Below are 12,471 nucleotides of genomic sequence, written 5' to 3'. Positions count from 1 at the left end.
TACTGAAAGGCACTTTATTGAGACTACATCATATACCAACAAGAAAAGAAATGTGAACTGCATCAGAATACAGATCTCTTATCAGCTCATTTATCTTTCCTTAATTGTCAGCAGAAGCCTTCCATGCAAGATCTTCATAAAGGAAGCTTCAGTAGTGAGATTCATTTTCCAGTCATACCGTATAAGGGTCTAAATTCGTTGAGTTATAGAGATGATTACAAAATCATACTTTGTCCAGGCAGACACGGCTAGGTGAGGCTGATTAAGTTTAATATCTGGCATTGGCCGAAAGGTTCCCATTCTTTGTTTCCATACTTTTATGTAAATAAAATAAAATTTAAAAAAAGGCAACGAACCAACCAAAAACAGTGTATGTGTTTTAACTATAAACCTAGATTGTAAATGAAGCACAGCTCAGCTGGTCCAGTGTTCAGACAGGTCATCTGAGGAACATTAACTCCAGCTGGTTTTGAAAGGGATTACAAATTCAGAACTTCAGATGGGAGAAAGGTGTTGATCATGAAAGGGGGTCAGACATACAGAAGTTTGAAATTTGTGTGGATAAAGATAGTAGATATTTTAACACAATTTTTGTTGGAAGAAATTTTAAATGGATACGGTATTTATTTAAACATAAGTCAACAAAAATAAATGTGATAGATATAATAATTAATATTAAAATACTTTAATGGAATTACTGAGATCTATTTTTAGTGTCACTGAGTTTCAGATAGGCACATTTAAAAGGATCTGGTAAATCTATGTAGGAACTAGTTAATTAGTGAACATTACATTTCAGAAGGGATGGACAATTCAGTCTGAAATTGTTCAAAGTAAAACAGCAGCAACAGTAAGCAATTTGGAAAATATGAGGAAAGGTTAAGAGTCAATCAGCAGAAAAACAAGAGCGCACTCTAGAAAAACGTAAATTGGTCTCATTAAGTAGACAGGGAGTAGAACATTCACTAGTCAAGACAAAATAAAAAAAAATGTTGAATTTAAGCAATGGAAATGAAAAAATAAGCATTAGGGAAGATTATACAGTACAGCAGCTTTTAGCTTGGGGGTAAATGGTGAAATCAAAAGTGGAAGTCAGAGCTAAATTAGCCATCCTTATATTGTCTGCTCAGACATAACCTGCCTGTGTGACAGCAGTCTGCTTTACTAATTAGAGAATAATCGTAATAAAGAATGCCAAAAAAATATCAGCTAGCTTTGTTTTAGAAGCAGGCATCATCTCTCCGGGCAGATTGTTGAATGATTTTGTGTTGAACCATTTATACTGTTCCAGTGATGGTTTATAGTTCAAGCAAATAATAGCGTATGTAATATGGTGAATATTTTTTCCTTTTTTAGCACACATAGAGCTGGCTTGTTGACCAAGGCCTGACTGTGGTGTTGAGCAGCAGCACACCAGCTGTCCAGGCCTGCTGCTCTGCTCGTCTCGCCGCTGCCTCCTCACGGGGTGTACAGGTCTTTCACCACGACCATGGTGAACCCAATAAAAACTGGCACAACGATTCTGATTCACACTTTATTTTCTGATTCACTCCACTCTTGGTGATCCCCTAGGTGTTACGGGGGTCCCGCAAAGAGCGACAGGCCTACCCCACCCGCCTTGGCGCCCTCCCGCCGCCATGATGCCCCCGCCGCCATTGCCGCGGCCCTTACGGGCCCGCCCACCCACCATGGCCAGACAGAGCGGGCCACGCCCCCTTCCGATAGGTCAGAACGCGAGGCGCACAGCGCAACCCGATTGGCCAGCGGGGCTGTCACTCAACCACGGGGGCGGGCCGCCGGCTTCCGTTGCGTCTCCCCGTTGCGGCTGCGCGGCCGTTAGGCGGTGGGCGCGCAGGCTGCGGCCCGCTCCCCGCTCCGCCCCGGTGCGTCACGTGACGCGGGTTCAGTGTTTACATTCGAAGCGGGCGCCCCCGCGCCGCTCCCTCCCCCTCCCACCCCCTCTCTCGGGGCCGCGCGCGCCGCCCGGCGGTGCCCGTTTCGCTTTCACTTCCGGGCGGCCGAGGGCGAGCAGCGGAGGCGCGGAGCCGCCCGCAGCGCCCCCCCGGCACGGCACGGCCCCAGCCCGCCCCTCCGCGGCCCCACCCCCGCAGTGAACTGAGGTTCCCCTTCCCCTCCCCCGCCCGGCGCACACACACACCACACACACACACCGAGCCTTCCTCTGCCTCCTCCTCCTCCTCTTCTTCCCCCCCCCCCCCCCCCCGTCCTCCTCCTCCTCCTGCGCCGAGGCAGAGAAAGGGAAGGGCAGGGAGGAGGCGCCGGGCCTGGCTCTACCCGCCCCGAGCCGCCGCCGCACAACATGGAGGAGCTGGTGGTGGAGGTGCGGGGCTCCAACGGGGCCTTCTACAAGGTACCGGCTGCTCGCGGCCCGCCCGGGCCTCCGCGGAGGGAGCGGGGCCGGGAGGAGGAGGGGGAGGAGGAGGCGGCGGCTCCTCCCCGCGCTGAGGGAAAGCGGGGGCCCCGGGGCAGGGAGGAGGAGGAGGAGGAGGAAGGAGAGCGGGGCTGGGGGGGAGGCCGCGGCGAGGCCCGCGCCGTGTGCGAGGGGAGGGGGCCGCGGCCGGGGGCTCGGCGGGCCCGGCCCAGGAGGGGGGAGGCCGGGAGAGGCCCCCGGAGGCCGAGGAGGGTGCGGGCCTCACCTATTGTGGGGAGGGAGGCCCCGCGGCGCAGGGGCGGGGGAGGCCGGGAGGGCCCCGGGCCTGCTCTCCGTGGCGCCGAGGCCGGGCCCGGGCCCGGGCCGTTAGCGGTGAGATCCGCTGCCGCCGGGACTCCGGGAGGGCCCCGCTCCGGGCGGGCAGGGGCCCGTTAGGTGCGGAGCTGGGCCCAGAGGCCGGCCGCAGGGCTCAGCGCCGCGGCTGGGGACGTCGCCTGCGGATATTAAAGAGCGTTGCTTGACCAAAAATGCGTGTGCTGAGTCGCTGAGTGCTTTTATTTATCTAACGTGCATCTTACTGGGACTATTCGCTAGCATTCCATGTTTATTCCCAAGTCCTTGTGCTGAATAAAGCCGTCACCGAGTTCTCCATATATTCCCCGAGCACTTAATGCTTTTATTAATACCGTGTAGTGCTGTTGCGGCTCTGCGTGTGTTGGGGGGTATTAATTAAGGGCCTATTAATTAATAGGGCGTAAGCTGTGCTTTTACGCTGTGCACAGAAAATCAAAGTTTGAACACTGGGTTTGGGCCTACCCTCGCTGGCATGTGCACCTGTTATGAATGTACCAGAAACTGTCGTGGATCAGTTTCTGAAAGTTTACTGTCATTTAGGTGCTGTAGTACTTTAAAATATGGGCCCAGCTATTGCACGACATCCAATATTTATGTTAGCAATGAAGGCACGGGTAGAATTTCACACTCTGATGGTAGTGTGGCAGTGCAGGTTGGTATCCAAATGGTAGAGTTCCAACACCATTGAGTTGTTGGCTTTCTTCCTTTTTTTGTTTCAAAGAAAATGATGACAATTTTTTTTTTTAAATCCATGAGATAATTTCATATTCTGGAAAGATCCTAAGATAAAGAAAAAGGTAAGTATGAAAAGTTTGTAAATGTGATACACAGAGCATTCTGTGGGTTTGCAGTGTTGCAGCCACAGTCCTAGATCTATATATTGCTTCCTGGAATTAAATTTATTTAGCACTTACAAAAATCAGTTCTAAATTTTTGAAAATGCAGTATTTGCTCAGGAAGAAACATAAGGCATAATATGTTGCTTGAGAGAACTTCTGACAAGGCTTTTATCAAATTTCATGACTATTTACACAAAATAGATGATAAAAATGATACTGTATATTCTTTAGTGGTCAATATTGTTAAAGAAACCTGGGGGAAACTGAAAGTTTCTGGAACTTTTTTTTTTGTCATGTTCAGTTTTGACTTCATGATGTCCTTTTTCCCTGTCCTCCATAAAATACCCAACGTACTTCTGGCTGTGGTTTAGGTAGCAATCTCAGATGAGCGTTTTTATACTCATGGGGATTTATTCATTATGTTTTCGTGTGGTTTAATGTATCCAAGTACACACAGACATTGCTTCCACATTGTATATTATGTTTGCCTTTTAACTTTTAGAAATTCAGATACAAGAATCTTTTTTTTTTTTTTTTGGTCTCTTAATCTTATCTAACCATGAGGGTTTGGCTAAATTATCTAAGGGGACTTAAATGGGGCTCTTAACATTTACTATCTGTCTAGATGGAGCATCAAACTTCAGATAAATAGAGCAACAGATCTTTTTAAACTAAAAATTAGGAAATCTCATGCAGTAATATTCAGTGTACATCAGCAATTTTCTTCTAGCCTGAATTACTTAAATAAAAGAATTGCAACTGGAATTCATCATAACCTTTGAGTATCACACTCTTAGTAAGTAATTTGTTAGAATGTTTTCTTGTGAGTTTTATGCATGTCTTGCAGATCCGGAATTTGATTATAAAATGGATTGATTGATCCAGCATAACAAGAAGCATTATGATGTTAAATGCAGATTTAATGGCAAGATTTTATTTATTTTTGTTCAAGTTTCTTTAAGCAGCATCCTGAGAAATGTTTAGAGTGTTATTGTTGTAAAACAAATAAAACATTTTTTTATTCCATCTCATGGTTTACTGATACTTAGTTTTGTTGGCTCTGAATCGTTCTGATGATCTTCATTAGAGTATGTACATGTTTTGGAAAAACAGCTCCTACATCTTGGTATTAGGATGTGGAGGGGAAGAATATGATGCTGCTGGAGTTGTGAAGGGACTATGTGATACAAGTAGGTACCTAACAGCCACTTGAGGTTTTCATAGCCTTTTTGTAACTCTCTGTTAAGACCCTATGATTTCAAGTCCCTAAACAGCTTAATTTTTGAGTGTTCCCAGCAGCATCTTGATCTTGAAAGTATAAAACCGGTGTCTAATTGGCACCTAGGCTCTACTGAGAGTCATAAACCAGGCTTTTCTCCGCCTGTGTTACCTGTGGGACTTGATCCAGAGCACATGCTGAGATGCATCTGAAGGGATCATGTTCCACACAAAACACAGGAGATGGTTTTGATACCTCAAGAGGCAGAGCATGCATTCAGCGTGTGGAAGATGTTAATTCACATTTCATACTGGTCAGGTGTGCTGTTTCATAGAGTTCTGGAATGCCTTGGTTTGATCGCCGCAGTGGAGACTAGTTCTTCATGTATTTATTAATGCATTAATTCAAATATTATTTGGTGAATGCATCACAATTTCATGAACTTTTTCTCCTTACCCATGTGAACTATTCCATGGAAAGTGCAGTGCAGTCAATAAGCATGATTCAGGAATAGTCAGTAATCTAGTACCTAGAGGTGCTTAGTCATGACTTGGTAGATCGCTTGGCCCAGAATCCCTGGAAAGAAAAGATTAAATCCCCTTATTTATTTTAAGAGTAGTCCAACAAACAGCCAGGACTGCAAATCCTAAGGGGAGAGAACTGCCCTTTTGGAGCTCACAGCTAAGTAACTAAATCTTGAAGATGTGTGCCATTAGGGCATATGTTTTCACATCTTGTTGGTTAATATGGAGTGGTAAATGGATTTTTTAAGCTCTTGTTCTCAGAGGACAAAGACAGTCCCTTGTCTAATCTTTTAAGCACTAGCTTTAGATACTTTTTCCCTGTAAAAGGGTATGTGCTGGATGCTTTTCCAGCATGGAATTTTTTACTCTCCCCAGCTTGGGAGTGGTTCTCTTGTATCTTCTGCTAGAGATAGAAAGCATCCTCGTTGAGGCAGATTGCTTCAGATACTTGCTGTTAACATCTGTATGTTCTCTGTAATCAAGTTTTGCCACTTCTTGCTCTATAACCTTGTTACAATACTCAAACTCTTCTGATCCCAGTAGTTTCAGCACTCTGCCATTGTTTTGGTAGTTTTCTAGGTACTTCACTTTTTTCTGTTGAAGCTGCAATTGACAAAATCCTTCATCTTAGTTTTTTTACTTCATGTCTATGTTAACAACTGTACTCAGGGCCTCCCTTTGCATTCCATACCAATTTTTTCTTTGCTTTCACTGTTCTACACAGATGTACCCTCAGCAAATAAGTATCTTCAGTCTCTTTGTACATTCTCAATCCTGTCTACTCAGTCCTTCTGAGGATGATAGCCTGTACCATTTTTCCTGATTTTTGTTGAGTGATTTTTGTTCTGTGATTTTTCTTGTTTCCTGGTCTGCTTCTTTGTATGGCGGTATGCCTGTTCTCAGATTTGGTAGCCATCCTTCCTTCCAACAGGTATAAAATGGTACACAGCTGTTATGCAAACAGTAGATGCGCATTTGTATAAACATAACATTTTCATCTTAGAGCATTTTTTCCCTATTCTCACTTTTAAATTTTATTATCCTCTGTTATTAAAATGTTTGACACTACTTGCATCTAATGTAAGACTTAAAAATATATATATGTATCAAAATACTTAATGGCAGCTAGTGCCTTTTTGTTCCTTTGAAGTTTCTGTCATTCCATTTAGCACAAAAATAACAAATACAATGGAATTTCCAATAATTCTCATTTTGTATCTAATAACTCATAGAATTTAGACCACATCTTTAGCATGTAACCGTTCTTACAATACAAATGGTCATATGTGAGAAAGACCATAACATGCCAGTGTTTGATTATAATCTCTTTTACTTAATTATGTCTGAAGCATGGAGATAAATGCTAATAGCTAATGTGACTGAAAGTCAAATTTGGTGTAGGAAACTTACCACATTTGAATCTTTCACATCAGAGAGGAACAAGCAGACTTGGCCATTGTTTCTGTGAACAGAAGCACATTTTGCAAAAGGAAACCTCTCAGTCATTTGGTTTTCTTATGTATTCTTACTTGGTATCGCTGGTAGTGTTAGTGATACCACAGCTGCTGTAGTCATTCAGTGTCCTGTCTTCTCATTTGAGTTCCATCTAATTTCAGTGTGTTTTTAATGTTTTTTTCACGTATGTGTTCACGTTTATCATAGCCAGTGTTCTGTCCCTTCTTGAGTGTGCCTTTCAAGCCCAAATATATGCACCTTTGGGTTTAAACTTCCATGCCCAACTTGTACTCTTTATTTCCAGAAAGCCTGATGAATGCTTGTTGTGCTTTCCATAATACTCAGTGTGAAATCAGTGGCTTTTCTCTGCCTTCAGTGACATACATCTGGGACCAGCTTGTCCTGTTACTGTGAATTTGCCTTGTGATGTTAATGGTCTATCACTTCGCTTTAGTATTGTGTATAGTATTATGCATATCACATAATACAAAACACAATTGTGCTAAGTTTTAGTTTTCATAATGCATTAATAGTTGAGTTTTTTTACAGGTTCTTATAAAATTTAGAAATGTTTTGAGGCATTTAAATTCATACTTAGAAATGTAGAAAGGCTTAAGTGTTCAACCTTAAGTGTACAAATTAATTTTACTTACTAGAGATATTAAATTCTTATACCTGTGAAAAATAGAAATAATGCTATATGGACTCAGAAAAATGTTCTGGCCAAGGTGTATCTGAGGTCTTTTTCCTGTGTCACAAGATTGTAACTGCAGAACAAGGAAAACCAGCTTTCTGTGATTAGTTGGGATTAGGCAACAGTATATCTGGGCTATTAATGTATTTTGTCTGGTTAATTGTTTTGTAAGCATAAAATTCATTATGGAAGTAGCAGAAGTGTTGTATACTTGAAATGAGGTACTTTGCAAGGTATCCCTCTCCTCGTAAGATCAGCAAACTGGAAAATAAAGAGCAAATAACAGTGTTATGACATCAACTTCTTTGGCCAGGCTGGAGCAAAAGCCGGTGCTTGATCTGTTTCTGAACTCTGTAAACAAAAGAAACTGTTGATTTTATTATATTCGCTATTGATAATCTATATTGATGCTACTTCTGTATGGTCAACAGGTATCCTCAGCGTTCCTGGTTCAGGTGTCTTTTTGGTTTTGGGTTGAGACCAAAGCAATGTTGAAGTCATTCTCCTTCCTTAAGAGGAGCTTTTGTAGTAGCTGGAAAGTGATAAAACACTATAATAATAAATTTGTAAACATTTGCACAGTGTTGGAATCATCTTCAGCCTAGTGGAGTCCGTCAGTCCCTGTGTCTGTCACAGTAAAGGAATGATAAAAGCTGTGCACCTGCTGTACTAGACCTTCAGCCTTTAAATTGGGCCATGATGCAAGTTTAAGGCAAGGATTGCCCATAGTTAAATATTCTTTTAATTAGCTGTATTTTACATTTTCCAGATTTTTAAAGTACTATAATGTTTAAAGGTGTTAGGTTAGTCTTCAGTTTGTTAACATTTGTTTGTGTCACCATCCGGTTTGGTTATTAATGGTAGCCTTTAGCATTAATATGCCCATTTGGTTATATTGCTGCACTCAGTAGGTTCTACTCAAGATGGTTTGGATGTTAGGAACTGTGAGGTCAGGAAATGAGGCATAGTCTTGCCTTTTACTGCTGTGCTGGTGCATTTCTTTGTCATATCCCATAATTTTTACAGTGTTATTTGGAGCATCTTTTGGCGTTTTCATTACCATAGAGGGGATGACTTCTCCAAAAGCATCTTTCAGAGAAGCAGCAATTTTTGCTATTTTGTGAATATGAGAAAATTAGGTATGAACAAGTTACTTCTCAAGACGTTGTACTGTGTTACTCTTACCCGTCTTCCCTTGAGGCTATTCAGCGCTCTTGGTGGCATTTCTGTAGGATTTGCTTTGTAAAATAACCTCTGCTTTTGCATACTGGAATGTTACTAATAATACTCCTGTCTTTTCCATTCCGTGGCGTGAAAGAGTTATGCCAAATATTTGGTAGTGATTACAGTATTTTTTTCAGGTATTAAAGGCATCCATTTCTGCTACATCCATAAGAATAGGTACTTCAGAGCTGCACATGACCAAACATTGGAAGAAATGTGGGAAGAGCCTTTGAAAGTGATGTGTAATGTTTCAAAACAAGTCAGGACTATCTTAGTATCAGTGAAGTGCATATTCTGTTCTGGGATTTTCTTACAGAGGAGACAGCAATATAAAACAGTAGATAAGTGTCTGGGGGTCATAATGATCAACTGTTGCCTTTTTATAGAGAGCATTTCTGTCCTACTGTCAACATAATGCAGAGATACGGTTTTAGATCTACTTTGCATTACATCATTTCATAAAATGCAAACTATGTTTGTAATCCCTTTGGAAGGAATATCTTGGAACTTCAATATAAGTAATTACCTAGGTTTTGTTAAATCCATCCCTAAATCTTAGGGCTTCTTGAATAAATTTCCTTTGGATGCTAGTAGTAATAAACGTTCCTGTAACTTTATTTACAGTATTGAGAGAGATGAGCAAGGTATAAAACACGCTTTTGCTATTGTCCTTGTGACTTGGCTTTGACTTCTGCTCAAGATGGCATTAGTTATTTTCAGATTATCAACCAGCACTGCACCTCTTTATTTTATTGCATGTCTCTCAGTGCACTTTAGATGTGTACTTGTGCCCGCATACCATTTAATTTCATTACATCAGGTACTGCTCTTGTTTGATTCTACAAGTTACTGCTGCAACTTAGCAAATGCTTGGGAATACTTCATAAAGGAAAGTGTTGGTAGAAGTTTTTTAACCACTTAAACTCCATACCTAGAGAATTCTTACGTTCGTGTAAGATGCCAGTTATTTTTGTCTTAGTAACTTGAAATGGGAGGAGAATGAAAAGTTCCATAGTTCAGTAACTACAATTTCTAAAATAAATTAGTTACTGCTAAGTTATTTCCAACTTACTGAGAATTTTTACATCTGCTAAGACTCATCTCCATTGGTAGAATTTCCATAAACTCTCTTGATAGCGCATTTTCATCTACCTTGCAAGGGCATATAGAATAATATATAATAATACATTTATGTATGGACAAATACCAGTGGAATGCTCAGCACTTTGCCAGTGCCTGTTTTAGCAGTTTGTAAAGGTATTTTAAAAAGGAACAAACCGTAATCTTTTCAGCCTTGGTTGCTCTGTGACCTCTGTAATTTGAGGCTGTGAAAAATGCTTTCATTAGTGAATCCCAAAGCTCTTCAAGTAGTGTCTCAGTCTTGCTTTTCTGTAGATGGGGAAGTTTGGGCATAAAGATGAGAGTTGATCAAAGGTCGATCAGTTGAGTAGCTTAAGTGTGGAAAAGCATTTGGGGTTGAGTCTTAGTTCTGTATTCTGCTTCGTGGTTGTGTGGGAGACAGCACAACTGCTGTCCATTACCCAGAAGGAAAGCGAAGGAAGGCTGCAGGGCATTTAACTTACGTTTGTGTGCTAAGGAAGCTGAGTGTGATGAAACTAATACTGGGAGAATTGTGCTGGAATGGATGTTGGCAAACTTTGCTAGTGTGATATTTAAGCTTACCTTGAAGTAAAAGAGAAAAGAGGCAGGATTGTTTTCTAGGAGTATTTGTTTTATTTCTATACCATAGTTTCCCTGGCAGAAAGCACAAAATGTTCATTATAAAATCAAATATGTTAAAATCAAGTTATAACTCACTATTCAGAATGATCTTGCCATTTGATAGTGACCTTTCTACTTTTTATAAGTAATGGGAGAGAATGTGTGTATGGCTTGGACATTGTGTCTGTACACCGGCAGATATGAATTCAAGGTTATCAACTTTCAGTATGCATTTTATATAGGACTATTGCAGAATTAAAAAGGCTGTGTCAACACCATACTTACGTTTTGAGTTCTGCTAATATCTCTGAAAGGAAAAAAAAAGTTTTAAAATTATTTTTTTAAAAAAATATGGACAGGCAGACCATAATTATATCTTTCTTTTCTTCACAGGCATTCGTAAAGGATGTCCATGAAGATTCTATTACAGTTGTATTTGAAAACAAGTAAGTATATTGCTGATGTTATACCTAGAAACGTGGCAGAGTTCCCATCTTGAATTTGATTAACCTAAATATAACTTAATAATGATGGACATTGGCATCTTTTAGATACTGTAGGCTTGCTGCTAGTGTGTTTTAGAATTGTGTTTGAGGTGTTTATTATGTTGTAACATTTTCGTGTAAATGCTTTTATTTGTTTAAATATTTTTTAAGTACAAAACTACATTGGTGTGAGATTTCTTAGAAAGATGAGCATATTATTGAACTTACATAATTGCAACCAATATAAGTAAGCAGTGGTATCATGACTGCTTCTGTCTCATGGGAATATCTTATTTTAATTTACCGAATTACGTTCATACAAAATGTGTTTTATAGATAAGTGATAAATGCCAGTTTTCTTAGCTCTAATTTTCCTCATCATTTAAGGGCATTACAAGTTGACCTTCCATTATACTGTTCAGCTCAGGTTTTCTTTCCTTCAGGAGGGAAACAACATGCTGCTATGTACTTTTTTCTGTCAATCTTCATGGCATCGTCTGTGGTTTTGGAAATTGTTTTCCTATTTCTCTAAAAATAAGTTATTTTTGTCATACTCATTTTATTCAGTCTCTGTTAAAGAACCTGAAAATTCAAACTGAATTCAGACTAAATCCAGATCATGTTTTCATGAGCTATAGGTAGAACCAAAGAAATAAGACTTCTTTTGAATGAAGAGTTCAAAAGGGTTATAAAACTTTTTAGTCTGTGTTTCTGATGTTAGGAGTAAAACTATAACTGTAAACAGAAATCTTCCAGCAGTAGTTTGTACAAAACAGTGCAGGTGGCATCAAGCTATCGTTTAAGCTGCTTAATGATCACTTAATGAGTGTTTCTTCCAAACATTAATTTACCTTTTCTATAGATGTTTGCGTGCACAAGCTCTGCAAAACTCAAAAATTGATGGATTTTGAAAGCAGTAAAGTTTCTTTTTAAAAAAAAAAAAAATGTGAATAGGCCATTCAGTGTATTTTTATTTGCAGCTGGCAACCAGAGAGACAAATACCATTCCACGATGTGAGGTTTCCTCCACCTGCAGGCTATAATAAGGATATAAATGAAAGCGATGAAGTAGAGGTAAGTATGCTCCATTCTCAGAATTTGATTTGAGAAGTGAGAGAACTTGGGGTGGGAAAAAATGTCAGCCTAGCCAGTTGTAAGGCTTGCCTCCCTGTTGCATGGCATCACTTCTTTAATCCCAAGTACTACATAGAATATGATGTCATGCATGTCATCAAAAGAGATTTTTGCTGTGTTAGCCTGGACTGTACTTCTTTGACTACATTTAATTTTTAACTCTTTAACTACGCAGATGTTTAATAACGTCTATATGTTAATAAAACTTAAAGCTGAATGAGGAAGATTGTGTTATGTGTGTATGTATACAAAATACATTTAAATATAAAAATATATATGTAAATACTGATGTATATGTAGAGGGAGTCTGACTTAAATATGACATATTCCTAAAACTTGCCCACTTTATGAAAAAATATTTTTATAATTATTATTAAAAAAGTGAGAACTTGCAGCATTTATATTTTGGTTGCATGTTATTTAAGTTTA

The 12,471-nt window shown here is 40.1% G+C and overlaps 1 protein-coding gene across 7 annotated transcripts in view; it reads left to right on the top strand.

Annotated features, from left to right (window-relative positions):
• The first annotated feature begins 1,991 nt into the window (after positions 1–1,991).
• Positions 1,992–12,471, top strand: part of FMR1 (fragile X messenger ribonucleoprotein 1) — a 31,849-nt gene continuing 21,369 nt past the window's right edge. For 5 of the 7 annotated variants that reach the window (XM_035541492.2, XM_035541488.2, XM_035541491.2 and 2 more), the window contains exons 1-3: positions 2,007–2,371; positions 10,817–10,869; positions 11,889–11,982. In XM_035541492.2, the coding sequence (XP_035397385.1) occupies positions 2,321–2,371; positions 10,817–10,869; positions 11,889–11,982 (198 nt within the window). In that variant the 5' untranslated portion in view covers positions 2,007–2,320. Of the gene's footprint in view, positions 2,372–10,816; positions 10,870–11,888; positions 11,983–12,471 lie in introns of all 7 variants that reach the window. The other 2 variants (XM_035541485.2, XM_035541487.2) reach the window with 2 other exon arrangements.

Source organism: Cygnus atratus, chromosome 13 (assembly GCF_013377495.2).
Source record: "Cygnus atratus isolate AKBS03 ecotype Queensland, Australia chromosome 13, CAtr_DNAZoo_HiC_assembly, whole genome shotgun sequence".
NCBI classification, from domain to species: domain Eukaryota; kingdom Metazoa; phylum Chordata; class Aves; order Anseriformes; family Anatidae; genus Cygnus; species Cygnus atratus.
This window is presented reverse-complemented; position numbering and strand designations above follow the sequence as displayed.